This window comes from Cyprinus carpio, chromosome B12 (genome assembly GCF_018340385.1).
Source record: "Cyprinus carpio isolate SPL01 chromosome B12, ASM1834038v1, whole genome shotgun sequence".
In the NCBI taxonomy this organism is placed as follows: domain Eukaryota; kingdom Metazoa; phylum Chordata; class Actinopteri; order Cypriniformes; family Cyprinidae; genus Cyprinus; species Cyprinus carpio.
The window spans coordinates 10,488,860-10,510,858 of NC_056608.1; the positions used below are offsets into that span (position 1 = coordinate 10,488,860).

A 21,999-nucleotide genomic window follows, 5' to 3' on the forward strand; every position below is an offset into this window, starting at 1 on the left:
AATGTCAGCCTGGGTTCTTTTTATAACAGAGTGAGGTGTTTCACCAGCACTTCCCTCCTTGCACGGGTATGGGAAGAAATCTCTCTATAATGACTTTGGCAGTGGTCGACTGATTCCCATAGTGAAACATATCTCTCTGTTATCAAAAAACCTGGGTTTAAGTAAAGTAACCCATCATTTTTTCTATAAATACAGATAGATATTGTAACGGCCAGCAAGTCACATAAAGAGCTTCACACATACAAACAAATTGTTTGACTTGCAAGATTATTTATTCAATATAAAATAACCTGTTTTAGAAATATAGCACAATGTCTAGGGATTTAAATAAACAAAAGAAAATAACAATCCAACGGGCAAGAAACGTTGATAAATAATAACCAACAAGTGGGAGCAAATGACTCCTCGGAAGAACTGGGTTCTCCCAGAGGATGTACTGTTGGGCAGTTCAGCCAAACATTTATACTCTCCACCCATGAGTTATCCAATTAACATTTACGTCACTTGACGATGATGATGGTGGTTATCCTGCCACCATCAGGTAAATAAGGGAAAGAAAGGGTCATAACAATATTGAAAGGAAAATCCCTGTTTTCAGAGATCAATGTCACATTGGAATGATATTACACCACCTCAATCAGAGTGTCAATCACAATGTGTCAGTATTTTCTGATGCTGAATTCCAAAAAAAAAAAGCTCTCCAACAATGTATATATATATATGTATATATATATATATATATATATATAACCCGTCTTCAGCCTAAGTTCTGATAAATATAACATGACCTTCAGAACCTTGACCCTTGAAAGAATCACTTACTCACTTTAAGACCAATCAGCAAATGTCATTGTAAATGTGTTCAGCATTTTTCTCTACTGTTGTTTAGCGTAATTGAGAAAATGACTGTATTGACAGTTACAAAAGTGAAGGGGTGTGGCTTAGTCAAAGCATAGCCAGCCCCTGGGTGTGATATACTCATTAATGTCAATTCCTCCTGCATCACGGAACATTTCCCGGTTTGTATATTCAAAGTAGGAGTCTGGAAATGGCATCCTTGTTTATTTTGTGGACTGGTTTAACAACCAGTTTTTCCTGTGTGTGTGTGTGTTTGTGTGTGTGTGTGTGTGTGTGTGTGTGTTTGTGTGTGTGTGTGTGTGTGTGTGTGTGTGTGTGTGTGTGTGTGTGTGTGTGTGTTTAACTGTCCTTCATTGGTAAACAGCACTGCTAAACCAATCTGTGTGAAAACCAAGCCAGTGCGAAAGTTTTTAGTGAATTATTCATTCCAGAGCGTATAAATAAATAAATACATAAATTACCCATTTAGACATTTAGAATTACCAATTAGACACTTCTTCTGCACTCAGAAATTTACTGATTAGCTTAGTTGCATAGTTGCCTATTTGCGCAGCTGCTGTTTATATTCACTAAGCTCTCAAAAAGCTCTCTTATCATAATTAAATGAAGAACCAGCACAGTTGGCTTTCATTTTCACTGGAGAGTTGATATTAGTGAACTGAGATGTGCTTATTAATGTTAATCCTGAGGGCTGTGAACTTCCTCCATTAAATTTCAAGTGAAATCAGCAGACAATAAATAAATTGCCTCTTGTTAATTAAAAAATGTATAAATGGACTAATTTTGTCAGTGATTAGGATAACAGAACATGAAAAGATAAAAGTAATGAGATATATCTTATTTATATGTGCTCAGTGCTGACAAATTCACGCTCCTTCTTTTCCTGGGATCAAAAGTAGAATATAAGGTATACAGCTCACATTGTAATGATGGTGTGGTCTTTCTTACTGTCCTATGAAAATTCATCTTACATTTAATTTGAGATGGCTACTACTGGGGGTGGCTACTAAAATGCTGACTGATTGCCTCTATGTTTGTGTTGGCTTTCATTTGACATGTTATTTGAGATGGTTACTTTTGGGTTATGAGAGTGGTGTAGATTTGTATATTGACCTCAAAATGGGAATCGAACTCGGGACAATTCCAAAGTGTATTTATCTTTTTAAAAAATGACCTTTCTCATATTATTTCATATTATTATTCCTCCAAACAAACAGTGTATGTGTGCTAACAATGTATTTTTGTACCTTTCAAATGCTATTTACTTTACATTTGTGTTTTGCCATTTAGTGTTTCTGAACAGAACGACATTGTTTCTACGCAGTCAAGTCATGCAGTGGTCTTCTGCCATCTCCATGTAGACTACTTTTAAACCAGAATTGGGACATCCAAAGGCCAACAGACTTGGGACCACCAGACTTGGGAGCTCTGGCATTGGAGAAGACTCAGGAATGAGCTCTGGGCTGGATATAGGTGCTATCAAAATCCTCCTCCTCCTATCCCATAGTGAGGAGAGATCCCATAAACTGCAGCATTAGATCCAGGAATTGCCAGAGCGTCCCTTGAGGACCAGTCTTGGGCAGCACTGATTTAATAGGTTTGTTTAATCCCACTTGAAAGTGATTATATAAGGACATCTCTGAGTTAACAAGATGTAAAAATCTAATGATATGGTCCTCAAGGGAACGATGCTCGGGGGAAGAAGAAGATTACTAACGATTATAACTTCTGGATAGAAATAGTGCACACTGGACAAGGATGAAGGTTTTAGTGCATGTGTATTGAGTGCTTGTGTTGCTGTGAAATGTAGTAAACTTTGAAAGGCTGTGCACATGCACAAAGCATTGTTGTCAAAACTGAAGTATACTTTGGGCTAAACTCTGTAGGAAGGCTGCCATCCACGAGCAGGATTAGATACCCCTGCTATAAATGTACTATGTACACACTGAGGCTGCATTTATTTTTCATGGGTATTTTAATGACCAACCACAAGATAAGTTGCTCTTAAATAATATAAGCATGTTCATTTCCCACATTTATTTATTTATTTATTTATTTTTATTTTGCACATGACTATGAGAAGATGGAACTGAAAAAGATTCCTGCTGACAATATTATTCGACCATTAAACCGCAATGATGTCATAAGTTTGATCATACACCTTACAGCATTTGGTGCATTTGGTACAGTCACCTATTTTACAATAAAGTGGATGGTTGATGCTATTGATCCACCAAGAAAACAGAAAGCTAAGGCACAAAAACAGGTATGCAGTTTAATTTTAGCAGTTTTGCAAATTAGAGGGTTCAGAAATGGAAAATGTCAAAACTGAATTATCACTGAATTTGTGTGATTCATCAGGCCTGAAAAATGTATATATATATAAAAAAAAGAATAGTTCTGGAATGGATATATGATAGAATTAGGTCAACAAAAAGGCAGTTCAGAATCATGTTTAGAATGAGTTTTTTTGCATGGTATTTTAATATTTAAGGTGTTTTTGTTTTAGTTATAGAATTTAAGAAGTGTTATTGTCATAATAGGAATTTGTTAAAAAAACACATAATAAAGAATAAAAAATACAAAAAATACAAATAAGTAGGTAAGGAATTACAATATACAAATTGACAATTGTATGGCAGGTATATTACAATGAGCAGTTGTGTATGTACAGGTATATTATGTGCAAAAGAATTAAGGTACACTAAGTGTGTGTGTTAGATAAATAAGTGTATGTGTATGTAAATATAAATAATGTAGTGTATTATTATCAAGTGTTCATTAAATGGATTGCCTGAGGGAAGAAACTGTTCCTGTGTCTGGCCGTTCTGGTGCTCAGTGCTCTGTAGCGTCGACCAGATGGCAACAGTTCAAAGAGGAAGTGTGCTGGATGTGAGGGGTCTAGAGTGATTTTGCCAGCCTTTTTGCTCACTCTGAATAAGTACAGTTCTTGAATAGAAGGGAGGTTTGTACCGATGATTCGCTCAGCAGTCCGGACTACCCTCTGTAATCTTCTGAGGTCAGATTTAGAAGCTGAGCTGAACCAGACAGTTACTGAAGAGGATGGATTCAATGATGGCGGAGTAGAACTGTTTCAGCAGCTCTTGTGGTAGGTTGAACTTCCTCAGCTGTCGAAGGAAGTACAACCTCTGCTGGGCCTTTTTCACAATGGAGTCAATGTGAATGTCCCACTTCAGGTCCTGAGAGATGGTGGTTCCCAGGAACCTGAATGACTCCACTGCAGTCACAGTGCTGTTCATGATGGTGAGTGGGGGGAGTGCAGGGGGGTTTCTCCTGAAGTCCACGATCATCTCCACTGTTTTGAGCGTGTTAAGCTCCAGGTTGTTGAGAGTGCACCAGACAGCCAGCTCTTTAACCTCCTGTCTGTAGGCAGACTCATTACCGTCCTGAATGAGGCCGATGAGTGTGGTGTCGTCTGCAAACTTCAGGAGCTTGACAGAGGGGTCCTTAGACGTGCAATCGTTAGTGTACAGGGAGAAGAGAAGTGGGGAGAGAACGCAGCCCTGGGGAGCTCCGGTGCTGATTGTATGGGTGCTGGATGTGTATTTTCCCAGCCTCACTAGCTGCTGCCTGTCTGTCAGGAAGCTGTTGATCCACTGACAGACGGAGGTGGGAACGGAGAGCTGAGTTAGTTTGGGAGGAGGAGGTTGGGGATGATCGTGTTAAAGGCCGAGCTGAAGTCCACAAACAGGATCCTTACATAAGTCCCCGGTCTGTCTAGGTGTTGCAGAACATAATGCAGTCCAATGTTTACTGCATCGTCCACAGACCTGTTTGCTCTGTAGGCAAACTGAAGAGGATCCAGTAAGGGTCCAGTGATGTCCTTCAGATGGGCCAGCACCAGTTTTTTCAAATGACTTCATGACCACAGACGTTAGAGCCACAGGCCTGTAGTCACAGTTTCCAGTAATTTTGGATTTCTTTGGGATAGGGATGATGGTGGAGCGTTTGAGCATTAAGGGACTTCGCACAGCTCCAGTGATCTGTTGAAGATCTGTGTGAAGATGGGGGCCAGCTGGTCAGCACAGGATTTCAGACAAGCTGGTGTAACACAATCTGGGCCTGGTGCTTTTTTCCTTTTCTGCTTCTGGAAGACCTGGCGCACCGCATCCTCGCTTATCTGTATTGCAGGTGTGGGGGAGAGGGGGTTGCAGGAGGTGTGAATGGTGTGAGCGGTTGTTTTGAGAGGTGTTCAGGGCGGGTTGCAGGAGTGGATGGTGTGAACGGTTGTTTGGAGAGGTGTTCAGGGCGGGTTGCAGGAGTGGATGGTGTGAACGGTTGTTTGGAGAGGTGTTCAGGGCGGGTTGCAGGAGTGGATGGTGTGAACGGTTGTTTGGAGAGGCGTTCAGGGTGGGTGATGGGTGTTCTTCTTTCAAACCTGCAGTAAAACTCGTTCAGATCGTCTGTCAGTTACACATTGAGATGTAGTTGTTTTAGGTAAGAATGAGATAAAGATGGAAGAATACATTCATAATGGTTCAGAATTAAGAGATAGATAAAACAGTGTTGGTGGGTTTGGTGAGAGTTCCATAAAATATTTAGCTATAGTACAATATTTCTTATTATGCTTAGCTTTAAGATTCTAATAGCAGGAAAATGTTCTTCACGATTATAGTCCCTTTTCATGTAAATTGTAAAATTACATTTTAATGAAATGTTTTGAAATCCCTGAAATGTTTTAATGTCATATTATGGGTATTTTATATTTTAAGTAACAGCAACATGTTATTGTCCCTTCACAGGCAGAAAAACTAATGCAGCAGATTGGAGTGCTGAAACTAAAGCTTTCTGAATACGAGATGAACATTGCAGCTTATCTTGTGGATCCATTGACTATGCAGGTAGAGAATGAAGTCACCATCTGACTTTATCTACCAGTAATTAGTTGTCTCTGTCAAGGCAAGTTACACAAATCATGTGTGTCAACAGATTACGTGGCATGATATTGCAGGTCTGGATGAAGTCATTACTGAACTGAGAGACACCGTTATATTTCCAATTCAGAACAGAGATCTGTTTAAAGAATCCAGGCTTCTTCAGCCACCCAAAGGTAGGCAATAGGATGGCAATATTCCCATACAGAGTTTCCTAACTCAACTCCACACTTTATTCTGAGGTGGTTTGTATGTCGTCATCTCAGGTGTGTTGTTGCATGGGCCTCCAGGCTGTGGGAAAACTCTTATAGCCAAAGCTACCGCCAATGAGGCTGGATTCCACTTCATTAATCTGCAGTCTTCCTCTCTCACTGACAAATGGTATGGAGAATCCCAGAAACTAGCTGCAGCCGTGTTTTCACTGGCCATCAAGTTACAACCTTCTGTTATCTTCATTGATGAGATTGGTAAATGTGTATTTATTTTTATGCTTTGCATTTCTCTCATACACCTCTAATTTTCAGGTGTATACAGTATATGGATCACTGTAAAATCTACTTCTGAACCTAACTTGGTTCATTTTGCTCTTTTAATTCATATAATATGCTATTAAGTGGAAGACTCTGTATTTTGGGCAGTTTTAAATAACTTGTGTTTATTTTTATGTCTTAGATTCCTTTTTGAGGAGTCGCTCAAGTTCCGATCATGAGGCCACCGCCATGATGCAGTTCATGAGTTTATGGGATGGATTGGATACTGACTACAACAGCCAGGTACAATTCAGCCTGCAGTTACTGGGTTGATTAATGATCCAAAATGAAAGTCAGATTCCTTTTTTAACTGATGTGTAGTGATTGTTTTCTGCACAAAGGTCATAATAATGGGAGCCACCAATAGGCCACAAGATCTTGCTTCTGCTATACTCTGAAGGATATCAACAAAATTCCACATCTTTCAGCCTGCAAGTCCCCTGAAATAAGCTCAAAATATCTTTGATGGTTTAAATTAAAGTTTCAGTTTTACTATTAAATCATTTTACTATTAATGATCAATTTTCTGTTTTCTTAAGGTGGAGTGTGCTGTGGACTTGGCAGAACTGAATTTGGTATATTTTTATATTTTGATCTGAAGTTTTAGGCTCCATTTATTCTTTACATACTATCTAGTGTATTTTTTTTTAGCAGTATAAAACTGACATTTTAAACTGCTCACTTATTAATCTCCCTTCATCTGATGACAGTCCAAATGAAGATATCATCCGTCCCATCAGACAGGAAGACTTAAACCTGTGTTATACTTTCCACGTCCGCAAGTCTGCTATGGTGCGCGTGAGGTAAAAATCGTCATCGGAGAGTGTGCGTGGAGGCTCTGGGCAGACGACTGCATGCCTCCCATCTTTTGCGACCACGCGGACATGTATACACGGTCAGTAGGCTTCAAAAGCACCAATTGCACATGTGCGGGCTGTGTGAAGAAGCCCGTTGCTACTCGAACCTGACAGCCAGATGTGCAATAATTCTCGGCAATTGTTTTGTTCACATGTTTGTTGCAGAGCGGACCATCAGCATATGCTTTCGGTAGTATAAATGCAAGTAATCCACATCCGCACTGTCCATATACGCGTCTGGATTGCTCATGTGGAAAGTATAACACAGGCTTTACAGAGGGCATTGGAAAAGATGAAAAAGTCCAAATCTGCTGGACTGCAGAGTATATGCAGAGTTGTATGTTAAACATGAGGCTGAACACCTGTTCACCAGTTATTTTCCTGTATTGTGTCGATCCAGTTTAAGTATTTGAGTGTTTCTCTGCAGTGTTTAGGGTGCAGATCTAAAAATACATGCTTCATACACTGTAATGACCAAACCAAAATATCCAAAATTATTGTACATGACTTCAGTCAAGTCATCTTCAAGTTATGACTAAAATTGCATTACAGGTATTCAATTTCAAGTATGCCTATAGCCATAATCGCATAACTGGAATTGGGCTTTAGACTACAACTACTGTATAGTACTGTATAGTGAAGCTTGTGGCACTACATGAAGTTTAGAGCATTTTCTCCAGTCAAATTGATCCCTGCAGTTCTTTGCAGAGTGAGGGAATGTGGGATCAGGCCATCCCAGATGTGGTTCCCAGAGTTGACTTGCCTGGTGGAGCAAAACCTGTGGGAGATTCCCATCAAGAAGGACCTACTGTCTCAACTCCATGGAAGGATTTGTCACTCTTGTCCCGAAATTTGATCAGTGGCACCCAGTAATAGCTTCTGATCATCCTGCTTATGTTCAGGAGACCATTGATAATGTTCGGGCTCCTTCCACTAGGAGGCCTTTGTTCACCCCCCGGAGCCGTGTGAGACACTTTTTTTTATGGAAGGACACTTTTTATTTCACGTCTTTTGGACTGAAAGATCAAAGACCATTTTTAATATAACCCCGACTGGATTCATCTGAAAGAAGAAAGTCATATACACCTAGGATGCCTCGGGGGTGAGTAAAATGCAGACTAATTTTCATTTTTGGGTGAACTAACCCTTTAACACTTTTTTCACACTCTCACACCACACGTCCATTTTCTCACTTAGTGAAAAGCACCTTCAGTTAAAACTGTAATAATAGGATATGGGCAAAAAAGATTCAGTGAACACTCCAGTGCGCATTTGTGTTTGCACTCTGGAAAGTGTCAAAAGAAGTGTTTTCATAGCGCTGAGTAATGTAGCCAACCACAGACATTCACTTAGGTATATGTCCTCCTGTCTTTATTAAAAGAACATTTTCTCTTTTTTGTTGCCATTATGACATCTTGTAAAATAGCTTTCACTTTACTGAATTATCCGGAATACAGGAAAGTTTGTTTTCTGACAGGGAACACAGGGAAGTCTTGAGTGTTGTTTTTTGTTGCACACATGACTTGGCATTGTGTTTTTTGGCCATTTGCTTGTTTATTGTTATGTTTGGTGTGGGCACATGGCTTCTGTCATGTTTTTGTTTATCACACTTATTTTACTGATGAAAAGTTGTTAAATACCCTAGTTCCCATTGTGATAATCTTGTTATTGTGACTGACTATGTCCCAAGAGTGATTCTTCTTTATGTCTCCTAGTTCTCTACGGAAAATGAGTGATGTGAGAGTTTTCTTCCAACACAATGCTCTGTGTTGTTGTATTAAGTTTAACACCATCACATACAAGAAGTAGATTTTAATTGGTCAGGCTTTGCTTTGGTCTCTGCCCCTGCCACAGTTTGATGAATTGATCTTCACTGTGTCATCGCAGTTCATCAGCTCACTCTCTAGGCAGCAAGTGGTCCATTAAGGGAATGTGCTTATGTTTTTGACCACTCTTTGTCTGTATCACTGAACAGAGAGGGGGCAACGCTGCATGGTGCCGTGTGCTAATATGGTCGTTTGAAGGTTGAGGGATAAATTTGGTGGCCGCTGGCTCATTTCAATCTAGTCTGACCTAATTTTATTTAATTTAAATGATATAAAAGTCAGTGTGCATTTTCTTGCTGGGGATTTCAGCCAAAGATCATCAATCATTTCAAGCAACATTGGGTATTAGGACTGCGATCTTCGCCCGCAAGATAGGAGCATCGGCCTCCTTCACTGTTGTGAAGTGGATGCCGCTGAACTTGGGGGGACGCAGGGCGAACTGAATCGCATAGGCCCCATGCTCAACCTTCAGCCTAGAAGACAAGGTGTTATCTTTAGTCTGGCCCTTAGCCTGAGACCAATCCGGCATGGTTGAACCTGCAAGGGACCTGAGTCCCCCCCAGTGTAAGTCCCAGATACACTAGAATATGCAATCCCCTCTTGCCAATGGCAGTCGAGTATCAGTTGCACAGGAAGCAGAACTCAGACATCTTTAGGTTTAGCACCATAGAGAAACATTGGAGGATCCGAAGCTCGAATTGGTTTTATGGTGTTTACGCTGCAAAAATGGAAAAACGATGTGCCTGGGGTACCACTGATTCCAGGTATCCTGAGAGGATAGGCAATATAATTAATTTTAATTACATTTCCTAAACCCAGACAAAACAGAGCAAAATGTCCCTAAGCATTCAACCCCAGTCCCAATGAAGACAAAAACAATAATTTTCTTGTTTTCATTGATTCTCCTTTATGTTCCGTCTTTCTGAAAATATACCTCTGTAAATAAATACAATTTATATTCACGTCTCGCACACTTCAATGCACTTTGAAAGCAACATATACGTTCGATTCGAACTGGAATCATGGCGGAATATCCTGTTATGTCCACTTCGCAGGGCACTTACGTTCGAATAGAACAAATGTCTGAAGCGATAAAAAAACATACAAAATGTGCAGAGCAGGGGGGCACGAGGACTGGAATTGAGAACCGCTACACTACACTGCTCAAAACTCGCGTTTGAATCATCAGTGGCAAATCCTTTACATATGTAAATGTACTTACAGACTGTGTGTCAGAACAGCCGGCATTGTAGTCTTCTGCCCCAGGATCAGGAAACAGTCCTCCATAAAATGTGTTGCACACTAAATATTTGGGTTGAACCATTCTGGAACAGTGTTGTAAATACAACTTAACCACTGATTTCTAGTTGTGTCCTCTTTTGGAAGGCCAAACAAAGTATTTTCGCTTTCACAATGAAACAGCGTCTCCACAACATGGTGTCGGCTGCAACAGCAATAATCAAAGTTAAGCCTTCTTTCTTTGCGTGAACATTTGGGTGGTGTTATGCAAATCTTCCTACACTGTGACGTAGACATGTGGGGGCGTGTTAGAATGAGATGTTTAAGTGGACTGTTCTCACATCATGTACAGTGTAGGTCGAAAACATATAAACGAAGGTCTACATTTCAGTGCCTCTCCATGAAAATGTAGTGTTTTTAATTATTTTTTTTGTTGTCTGCGATACATGAACAGTGTTGATCCTGCATGTTGTCATCCACGATTGTGACAATTGTAACATGAGGCTTCTCCCACTTGCATTGTGATCTTGAACCCTCGCTTCGAGTTACGCCCACCATATTTATTTTAAAATCTTTTATATATACCTCCATGGAATATTTAATTCCCACTTGAATGGTGGCCCTTCTGTGTCCAAAATTGTTCAAAAACATTGTGGGACAAGGTTTTCACACTAACATCTGTCATTGTAAGAGATTGAGCAGCTCTGTTTGTTTGTCTGAGGGAGCGACAGTAACTAAGGGGGCGGAGCTTACTGATAGGTCAATTGGATACAGTCTATATGTCCAATGTGACAGTAATTTCTTAATACACCCCAAATTTGCCAGTGTATACAGAAGTATACTGATCTGAATACAACTATTTTAATGCAGTGCTTGTTGCCATCCAATAGATACAAAATTCAAAACTTTCTGTGTATACTTGGTAACTATACCATTACGAGAACATTCTCCAAAAGAATGTATAAAATTTATTTAAAGGGGTCATATGATGCAATTAAAATTTTTCCTTTCTCTTTGGCGTGTTACACGCTCTTTGTCAAGTCAAGTCATCTTTATTTATATAGAGCTTTAAACAAAAAAAGATTGCGTCAAAGCAACTGAACAACATAAATTAGGAAAACAGTGTGTCAATAATACAAAATGACAGTTAAAGGCAGTTCATCATTGAATTCAGTGATGTCATCATGCAGCTCAGTTCAGTTTAAATGGTATCTGTGCAATGATTTGCAATTAAGTCAACGATATCGCTGTAAATGAAGTGTCCCCAACTAAGCAAGCCAGAGGCGACAGCGGCAAGGAACCAAAACTCCATCAGTGAGTGAATGGAGAAAAAAACCTTGGGAGAAACCAGGCTCAGTTGGGGGGCCAGTTCTCCTCTGACCAGACGAAACCAGCAGTTCAATTCCAGGCTGCAGCAAAGTCAGATTGTGCAGAAGAATCATCTGTTTCATCTGAGACAAGGTCTTTACAGGGGATCTGTCTCTGGGGCTCTAGTCCTGGTCTCCGCTGTCTTTCAGGGCTGTAGAGGTCCTTTCTAGGTGCTAATCCACCATCTGGGCTGGATACGTACTGGATCCGGGTGACTGCAGTGACCCTCTGACTTGGATACAGGCTGGATCTGGTGGCTACGGTGACCTCGGAGTAAGAGAGAAACAGACTAATATGAGCGTAGATGCCATTCTTTCTAACGATGTAGCAAGTACATAGGGTGTTATGGGAAGTGTTCCCGGTTCCGGTTTACCTAATTAATGCAGCCTAAAAATCCTTTAACGGATTTGGATATTAGAAGTGTATTAGTATGTTATGTGTAAGCCAGGTTAAAGAGATGGGTCTTTAATCTAGATTTAAACTGCAAGAGTGTGTCTGCCTCCCGAACAATGTTAGGTAGGTTATTTCAGAGTTTGGGCGCTAAATAGGAGAAGGATCTGCCGCCCGCAGTTGACTTTGATATTCTAGGTATTATCAAATTGCCAGAGTTTTGAGAACGGAGCGGACGTGAAGGACTATAATGTAACAAGAGCTCGTTCAAATACTGAGGTGCTAAACCATTCAGGGCTTTATAAGTAATAAGCAAGATTTTAAAATCTTTACAATGTTTTATAGGCAGCCAGAGCAGTGTTGACAGGACCGGGCTAATATGATCATACTTCCTGGTTCTAGTAAGAATTCTAGCTGCTGCATTTTGGACTAACTGGAGTTTGTTTACTAAGCGTGCAGAACAACCACCCAATAGAGCATTACAATAGTCTAACCTTGAGGTCATAAAATGCATGGATTAACATTTCTGCATTTGACTTTGAGAGCATAGGCCGTAATTTAGATATATTTTTGAGATGAAAAAATGCAGTTTTACAAATGCTAGAAACGTGGCTTTCTAAGGAAAGGTTGCTATCAAATAGCACACCTAGGTTCCTAACTGATGACGAAGAATTGACAGAGCAGCCATCAAGGCTTAGACAGCGTTCTAGGTCCTTACATGCAGAGCTTTTAGGCCCTATAATTAACACCTCTGTTTTTTTCAGAATTTAGCAGTAAGAAATTACTCGTCATCCAGTTTTTTATATCGACTATGCATTCCGTTAGTTTTTTCAAATTGGTATGTTTCGCCAGGCCGCGATGAAATATAGAGCTGAGTATCATCAGCATAACAGTGAAAGCTAACACCGTGTTTCCTGATGATATCTCCCAAGGGTAACATGTAAAGCGTGAAGAGTAACGGCCCTAGTACTGAGCCTTGCGGTACTCCATACTGCACTTGTGAACGATATGATACCTCTTCATTCACTGCTACGAATTGATGGCGGTCATATAAGTACGATTTAAACCATGCTAATGCACTTCCATTAATGCCAACAAAGTGTTCTAGTCTATGCAAAAGAATAGTGTGGTCAATAGTGTCGAACGCAGCACTAAGATCCAAAAGCACTAATAGAGAGATACTACCACGATCAGATGATAAGAGCAGGTCATTTGTAACTCTAAGGAGAGCGGTCTCAGTACTATGATACGGTCTAAATCCTTACTGGAAATCCTCACAGATGCCATTTTTTTTCTCTAAGAAGGAATATAATTGTGAGGATACTACCTTTTCTAGTATCTTTGAAAGAAAAGGGAGATTCGAGATCGGTCTATAATTAACTAGTTTCTTTGGGGTCAAGTTGTGGTTTTTTGATGAGAGGCTTAATACCAGCCAGTTTGAAGGATTTTGGGACATACCCTAATAACAATGAGGAATTAATAATAGTCAGAAGAGGATCTATGACTTCTGGAAGCACCTCTTTTAGGAGCTTAGATGGAATAGGGTCTAACATACATGTTGTTGGTTTAGATGATTTATCAAGTTTTTACAATTCTTCCTCTCCTATAGTAGAGAATGAGTGGAACTGTTCCTCAGGGGATCTATAGTGCACTGTCTGATGTGATACTGTAGCTGATGGCTGCATGGTTACAATTTTATCTCTAATAGTATCGACTTTAGAAGTAAAGTAGTTCATAAAGTCATTACTGCTGTGATGTTGAGAAATGTCAACACTTGTTGATGCTTTATTTTTCGTTAATTTAGCCACTGTATTGAATAAATACCTGGGGTTATGTTTGTTTTCTTCTAAAAGAGATGAAAAGTAATCAGATTTAGCAGTTTTTAATACTTTTGTGTAAGATAGGTTACTTTCCCTCCAAGCAATACGAAATACTTCTAGTTTTGTTTTCCTCCAGCTGCGCTCGATTTTCCGGGCTGCTCTCTTTAGGGTGCGAGTGTGCTCATTACACCATGGTGTCAGACTGTTTTCCTTAACCTTCCTTAAGCGTAAAAGAGGAACTGTATTTAAAATGCTAGAAAAGAGAGAGTCCATAGTTTCTGTTACATCATCAAGTTGTTCTGAGGTTTTGGATATGCTAAGGAAATCAAGTTGTTCTGAGGTGATTACTTACAAAGCAGTCTTTTGTGGTAGAAGTTATGGTTCTACCATACTTGTAACAAGAAGTGGAATTTACAGTTTTAGCTATATGAAGTTTGCACAAAACTAAATAATGATCTGAGATATCATCGCTTGGCTGCATAATTTCAACACCATCAACATCAATTCCATGTGACAGTATTAAATCTAGAGTATGATTTCGACAATGGGTAGGTCCTGAGACGTGTTGTCTAACCCCAATAGAGTTCAGAATGTCTATAAATGCTGATCCCAATGCATCTTTTTCATTATCAACATGGATATTAAAATCACCAACAATTAAAACTTTATCTGCAGCCAGCACTAACTCAGATGTAAAATCAGCAAACTCTTTAATAAAGTCTGTATGGTGCCCTGGTGGCCTGTATACAGTAGCCAGTACAAACATCACAGGGGATTTATCATTTATAACATTTGTTTCTCTGGATAATGTTATATTAAGCACCAATACTTCAAACGAGTTATACTTGAAGCCTGTCCTCTGAGAAATCCTGAAAACATTGTTATAAATTGAAGCAACACCTCCCCCTTTACCTTTTGGACGTGGCTCATGTTTATAACAGTAATCTTGGGGTGTAGACTCATTTAAAATAATGTAATCATCAGGTTTTAGCCAGGTTTCAAAAAAGAAGATATAAAAGAAGATCTATGTGCATAAAGAAGATCTATAAAGTTGCAAAGACTAAAAGACTTTGCAAAGACTAAAGTCTCAAATCCAAAGAGATATTCTTTATAAAAGTTGTATTAACAATACTTTTCCGGAAGAGTTCAACCCAAATATTCAGATGTGTGCAGTGCATTTTATGGAGGACGAGGACAGTTTCCTGAGAGATAATTCTACAATGCTGGTGTCTGTTTCTATAAAGTGGGGCAATAATACCTTTGCAAGGACAGTCTGGTGCTTCTGACTCACAGTCTGTAAGTACATTTACATATTTAAAGAATTTGCCATTGATGATTCAAATGCGAGTTTTGAGCAGTGTAGAGTAGCGCTTGTTGTTTGTTGTTTCTCCGATCACAAATGCAGGCATGATTTTATGTTTACGCAGTGTGATACGCAACACAATGCTTAAAAAGACAGTATAAGTCATAATAATCAGTAATTATGTCCCCACTGCATGCAGAAAATGCCTCATTTATAATGGGCTTTATTGGTTTTGACTTGTCCCGCGGGGGGACAAGGCATCACAGTATGGTAAGGGGTGTAACATTTCTGTCACATGCTTGAGGTATTCGTCCAATCACAATGCACTGGATAGCTGGCCAATCAGAGCACACCTCGGTTTTCAGAACGCTGAGCTTTGTAAAAATCAACGTGTTTCAGAAAGGCGGGGCATAGAGGAGTAAAAATAATGTACAGTTTGTGTAAAATATGTGTTTTTTTAACCTTAAACCGCATAAACACATTGCATTACACCAAATACACAAAATAATGATCTTTTTAGTAACATCATATGACCCCTTTAAGTTATGGACTTTCTGCTATCAGTAGTTTGGTAGATTATCTACATTATCATCTCAGGAACTGCACTCCAGTGGTTTGAGTTTTACCCCTCAGATAGGTCCTTCAAGGTATCTTGGAGAGGTGATGTGTCCAGGTCGCAACATCTTACTACTGGGGTGCATCAGGGCTCAGTTCTTGGACCACTTGTCTTCTCTATCTAAATGGCATCACTAAGTTCTGTCATTAAGAAACATGGCTTTTCATATCACTGCGATGTTGATGACTCTCAGTTCTACCTCTCATTCTATCCTGATGATCCAACAATAATTGCTTGTCTAACTGACATTTCTTGCTTCTTCCTTCAAATGAACCTTCCCTAGTACAGTTATCTTGGGGGCAGTCATGGCCTAATGGATAGAGAGTCGGATTGTAACCCAAAGGTTGTGGGTTCAAGTCTCCAGTCCGGCAGGGATTGTAGGTGGGGGGAGTAAATGTCCAGCGCTCTCTCCACCTTCAATACTACGAGTGAGGTGAAACCTTGAGCAAGGCACCAAACCCCCAACTGCTCCCCTGCACTGGCTGCCCACTGCTCTGGGTGTGTGTTCATGGTGTGCATGTTTGTTCACTACTCACTGCTGTCCCATACTTGGAATGCTGCTGTTGATGCGTTAAATGCAGAGCACAAATTCCAAGTATGGGACGCCACACGTCATGTCCTTTCCTTTCCTTCCAAGACTAAACTGTTTGTAGTTCCAGCCAAGCCATCCAATTAGGCACATCAACCATAACTCCTTCAAAAACAGCAAGAAAGTTATGATTGATGATCAGCTGACTTGCCCGGTTCTGCAGATTTGCTTTATTCAACATCAAGAAGATCAGGCCCTTTCTTTCAGAACATGCTTCACAACTCCTTGTTCAAGCTCTTGTTCTGTCCAGGCTGGACTATTGCAATGCTCTCTTGGCAGGTCTTCCAGCCAGTTCTATCAAACCTTTACAATTAATCCCACACACTTCTGTTTAACAATTTGCACTGGCTACCTATAGCTGTTCGCAAAAAATTCAAGGCAAAATTTGTTTACAAAACCTCCACTGGCTCTGCACCCCTTTACATAAATTCATTACTTCAGACTTGTGTGCCTTCTAGCCCTGCAAGTGAACATCGCTTTATTGTGCCATCCCAAAGAGGCACAAAATACCTTTCCCTGACTTGTAAATTAAATGTTCCCTCCTCGTAGAATGGCCTGACCTTAATCTGAGTCCTTAGCCATCTTCAAGAATCAGCTAAAAAAACGCATTTCTTTATTTCTTTCTCTAACTCTAGCATGCTCTATCCTGATTGTATTCTTTTATATATATTTCTTTATTTCTTTCTCTAACTCTAGCAATATATATATATATATATATATATATATATATATATATATATATATATAGCATTTCTTTATTTCTTTCTCTAACTCTAGCATGCTCTATCCTGATTGTATTCATTAAAAAATAATAATGCTTATCATTGCTCTTTTGCATTTGCATATCATTGCTCTTTTGTTGACTTTGATTGCTTCCATTGTTCTCATTTGTAAATCGCTTTGCATAAAAGCGTCTGCTAAATGACTAAATCCAGTTGAAGGCGGCAATGCACCTAAGGTGATTTTCCAACCGCTAATAAACCATAGAAGAAGAAGAAAACGAAGTAGTCTCTAAAAACACTTTTAGGTTATGGGGTAATGCAGTCAAGAATATATGGAGAATTGTTTAAGTATCTAAAAAAGACAAGATTAATGGAAAGAGTTTGAAGCTTTGAATTTTGTATTTGTTTATGTATATATTTTGTTTTATTTATTTTTTATGTAATTATTATTATTATTATTATTATTATTATTATTATTATTATTATTATTATTATTATTATCCCCTCTTCCTCCTACCTTTTTTAATCTGCAATAGTTGAATATATTATAGCGGAACCGTGTACATTTCACACTCCAGAACAGTAGGTGGCGGACATGCACCTTTAACGTTGGTTTGCCAAACCGGCAAAAAAAAAAAAAAAAAAAAAAAAAAAAAAAAAAAAAAAAAACTCGAGAGAAGAAGAAGAAGAAAACGACGAAGCCGCAGCAGAAAAAAAATGAGGAGGAATAAAATGTGTTAAAAAAAGAAGTCTGATCGCTGGAAGTAAATGAATCGTTGGATTAAAAGGAAGCTGCTTTTTTAAAACAAGACCCAGTAATAAAGACGGTTCAGGTATATGATCTGTTTATTTTTTCACAGGAAGGTCACAGGAAATCTCCAATAACTCTTTAGTAAAAATGAATGAAAATGAAACGAAATTGCGCTGACTCATTACCATAATAAAAGCGAATTGACAAATTTGCGGTCTCCCATGTCGGGAATAGTCAGTACTGTGTAATTATTATTATTATTTAATCTACTACATATTCTGTACAGAACTTAGTAATATTTCACAACATACTGAAATGTTTTTATATAGTGTAGACGTAATTAGGTGCAAATTTTGCTATGGAGCGTACACGGAGTGATTGTTTTGTTAATAACAATAAATTGTTACATTGCACTCGCATGGGGCCTATCCCAATACACACGCTTGCTTTGCACTTGACCACTTGTCTACTTACATGACGTATTTCCTGTATTTGGACCACGTGTTCGAGTGGGCATGAAGAGTGCATAACTTTTGATTACCAACACACTACATCATACAATATATGCAAATAACGTTTTTACAGAGCTTTATTTACACACTGAAACTCATACTCAATATTCAAGTAAAAAGTAAATGGCTCCTTTTAACCCCCTAGCTTTTTAATAACACTTATTTTGTTTTTATTTTGCAGGTGAATGTGAGAAGATGGTATTGAAAGAGATTCCAACAGAAAATATCACTCGCCCTTTGGGCCGTAACGAGGTCATAGGTTTACTCTTTCGCCTCACAATATTTGGTGCCGTCACATATTTTACAATAAAGTGGATGGTGGATGCTATAGATCCGACAAGAAAACAGAAAGTTGAGGCACAAAAACAGGTATGCTGTTTAATTTCAGTAGTTTACAGGATTTTGTAGAAATTGTGATTTTACAAAAGTCTTAAATTTACCCCCTTTTATTTGTTTACTTCCTTATCTTATATAGTCCTATCCACTTTTCATGTACAATGAATATTCTAATGTCATTGTATTGTATTTTGTTCCATTGTTTGCCACAGGTTTGTTTAATATAATACAAGTTAAGATGCCTTACTTAAGTTGAACATTTGGCAAAGTATAGCTTCTCCAAAGGCTGAGCTTTAATGTTAAGTTTTATTGCCGCCTCACAGGCAGAGAAACTCATGCGGCAGATAGGAGTGCAGAATGTGAAGCTTTCTGAATATGAGATGAGCATTGCAGCTCATCTTGTGGATCCATTGACTATGCAGGTGAGGAATTATATCACAGTGTGACTTTATTTACCAGTCCTTAATGGTCTCCATCACAGTCTACTTGTATATTTTAAGAGCTTATGCAAGTTACACAAATCATTTATGTGTGTCCACAGATTACATGGCATGACATTGCAGGTCTGGATGAAGTCATTACTGAACTGAAAGATACTGTTATACTTCCGATCCAGAAGAGACATCTGTTTGAAGGATCCAGGCTTCTTCAGCCACCCAAAGGTAGGCACTAGGATGGAAATGTTACCTGAAAGTGTTTATAACTGAACTCCACACTTTATTCTGAGGTGGTTTGCATGTCGTCATCTCAGGTGTGTTGCTGTATGGGCCTCCAGGCTGTGGGAAAACTCTTATAGCCAAAGCTACCGCCAAAGAGGCTGGATTCCGCTTCATTAATCTGCAGCCTTCCACTCTCACTGACAAATGGTATGGAGAATCCCAGAAACTAGCTGCAGCCGTGTTTTCACTGGCCATCAAGTTACAACCTTCTATTATCTTCATCGATGAGATTGGTAAATGCATATTTAGATTTTTATGTGTCCCTCATACACCCCTTTATATGGATATACCAGTAGTTATTAATTTTATGCTTTTCTCTTAAAGTTAGATCTGTTTAGCTTCATTGCACGTTTATGGATCACAGAAAATCTACTTTTGAACTTTAATCGGTTCATTTTACCTCTTTAAAGTCATATAATATGGCAATAAGGTTCTATATATTTGTCATTAGGACTTTTCACACCTGACATAGTTAACCCTGGGTCATTCTAGATTCACACCACTCATAATTTACCCAGTGTTAATCCTGGGAAGACATAAAATGACATTTCACACTGTAGATTCCCCAGGTTAATGTTCTTATTTGCATATTTGTGGTGTCAGGGTCATTGACCAGACGCACGCAGCACACTACATGTTTACATAATCACTCTAGCATTGCACATAATATATATCTCATAATATATATTGCTTACAGTACTTTCAGGTTTTTCAGAATAAACTTTTCGGACAGTAAGTGTAAGAAGGAAAGAAAAAAAGAAAGGTCTCTTCTTTACACTAATCTAATATGTGACATCTCGAACTCCGAAATGTTTACATTGTGCTGTGTTTCCGTGACCCTGTGGTTTCATTTTTCCCAGGTAAAAAAATCAGTGCTAACCCCACTTATAAATTACTAGTGAAATGCACCATTACCTGAGGTTAAAAGCTGGGTTTAGAACTACATTAAACCCAGGGTTAAGCACAATGTGAAAGGCCTTTTTTTTTTAAGTAACTTCTGTTCATCTTTATGTCTTAGATTCCTTTTTGAGGAGTCGCTCAAGTTCAGACCATGAGGCCACCGCCATGATGAAGGCTCAGTTCATGAGCTTATGGGACGGCCTGGATACTGACTACAACTGCCAGGTAAATAAGATTTTGGCCTCATGGTCTGAACTGATTTTTTATTTTTTTTTAATTTTAGTGATTACTGGTTTGGTCAGTGACACAAAATGCAAATTACCTGCAAATTGTGATTTTTCTGCACAAAGGTCATAATAATGGGAGCCACCAATCGGCCACAAGATCTTGATTCTGCTATACTCCGAAGGATGCCAACAAGATTCCACATCAATCAGCCTGTAAGTCCACTCCAAGTATCCAAATCTTTATAAGGTTTAATTTAAAAATTGAATTTTAGTACTGAATCAGTAAACTCCATAGTGCTTTTTATAAATGATCATTTGTTGTGTGTGTATTTAGAATGTCAAGCAGAGGAAAGACATATTAAAACTAATCCTGGAGAATGAGAATGTAAGTATTTTATTAACTGAACTGAATGGCTATTGAAAGTTGCAAGTGCTGAAAGGATCATTTTTCCTTTTCTGAGTTGAGTGTGCTGTGGACTTTGGTGAAATTGCAAAACAGACTGATGGGTTCTCAGGAAGTGACCTCAGAGAGATGTGCCGAGATGCTGCTCTGCTTTGTGTGCGTGAATTTGTGCACCAAGAAAGGTTGGTAAACAAAGGGCTTCAGACTCGGCACAAAACGTATCAGACTTTTTAAAAAAATCTTTATCTGAAGTTTTGGGCTCTGTTGTCACGTTTACGTAATGTCTAGCATAAATAGTTTAAATTTGAATCATTGTGAAACTGAGCTATGCCGTGTTCTTATTAATTCTCCTCCATCCCATGACAGTCCAGATGAAGACTTCATCCGCCCAATCAAGCAGGAAGACTTGCAGAGGGCAATCGAGAAGATGAGGAAGTCCAAATCTGCTGGAGTGCAAGAGGCGTTTATGCATGTACCACTGGACTGAATGTGATGCTGCGGTTTAAAAAAAAGCAAATACAACAACCTAGATTTGGTGTTTTTCTCTTATTTGTGGCATATCGTCAAGTTTTGCAAAAGGGGGAACTCAGGATTTATAAATGGAGTTTTTTTTCCCTCTAATTATCTTTTTTTGCACTGTAATTTCCATATTGTTTTTGCCATTCAATCAATGAGCCTTATTTAAAAAAAACAAGAATGAATTTCTGAGTAAATCATGTGTAAAGCCATTCTTAAGTAAATTGTCACTTCAATGGGACAGTTTATAAAAGAATGAATGAGTCAAATTAAAATTTGTTCTGCTTATGTTTCAAGAATAAGGCCCATTGTGTTTGTCTTCATAGGTTTGGTTTGGGTTGTGTGGTTTTGTTTGTTCTTTAAAACCCTGCGTGTGTAGATGGGCAACAGTGTAGTTCTATGTCCAGTTATGTATAAGGCACTTATTTTTTACATCAAATATATGTAACAATTCAGCTGATTTGTGAGCACAAAAAACAATTTTAACTTGGATCAACTTCACCGGTTTGTTTTCCCCCAGCGAGTGAATGATTTGATTGAGATGCATTTACAGATTTATAAGCCATTTATATTGAATAAGATATTTAAGCGTTGAGTAGAGGCTATGTGATGGCATGTTGTA

At 38.8% G+C, this 21,999-nt stretch overlaps 2 protein-coding genes across 2 annotated transcripts; both read left to right on the forward strand.

Annotated features, from left to right (window-relative positions):
• The first annotated feature begins 5,499 nt into the window (after positions 1-5,499).
• Positions 5,500-6,795, forward strand: LOC122139086 (outer mitochondrial transmembrane helix translocase-like). The gene is made up of 5 exons (XM_042734842.1): positions 5,500-5,720; positions 5,809-5,929; positions 6,020-6,220; positions 6,426-6,526; positions 6,625-6,795. The coding sequence occupies exons 1-5, from the start codon at positions 5,634-5,636 to the stop codon at positions 6,679-6,681; spliced, it is 567 nt and encodes a 188-aa protein (XP_042590776.1). The 5' UTR covers positions 5,500-5,633; the 3' UTR covers positions 6,682-6,795.
• A 10,882-nt stretch (positions 6,796-17,677) lies between these two features.
• On the forward strand, positions 17,678-21,676 carry atad1b (ATPase family AAA domain containing 1b). Its single transcript, XM_042735280.1, has 10 exons — positions 17,678-17,846; positions 18,458-18,645; positions 18,936-19,034; positions 19,154-19,274; positions 19,364-19,564; positions 20,350-20,456; positions 20,582-20,671; positions 20,793-20,843; positions 20,919-21,043; positions 21,228-21,676. Exons 2-10 carry the CDS (start codon positions 18,472-18,474, stop codon positions 21,346-21,348), a joined length of 1,089 nt encoding a protein of 362 aa, XP_042591214.1. The 5' UTR covers positions 17,678-17,846; positions 18,458-18,471; the 3' UTR covers positions 21,349-21,676.
• The last annotated feature ends 323 nt before the right edge of the window (positions 21,677-21,999 follow it).

Bases quoted from the DNA above. Each gene is read 5' to 3' on its own strand.
- LOC122139086 (XM_042734842.1), top strand. From the start codon at position 5,634: ATGCAGCAGATTGGAGTGCTGAAACTAAAGCTTTCTGAATACGAGATG. The intron at 6,221-6,425 runs GTAAATGTGTAT...TTTATGTCTTAG, and splicing joins TATCTTCATTGATGAGATTG to ATTCCTTTTTGAGGAGTCGC. The intron at 6,527-6,624 runs GTACAATTCAGC...TTCTGCACAAAG, and splicing joins ATACTGACTACAACAGCCAG to GTCATAATAATGGGAGCCAC.
- atad1b (XM_042735280.1), top strand. From the start codon at position 18,472: ATGGTATTGAAAGAGATTCCAACAGAAAATATCACTCGCCCTTTGGGC. The intron at 20,457-20,581 runs GTAAATAAGATT...TTCTGCACAAAG, and splicing joins ATACTGACTACAACTGCCAG to GTCATAATAATGGGAGCCAC. The intron at 21,044-21,227 runs GTTGGTAAACAA...ATCCCATGACAG, and splicing joins GAATTTGTGCACCAAGAAAG to TCCAGATGAAGACTTCATCC.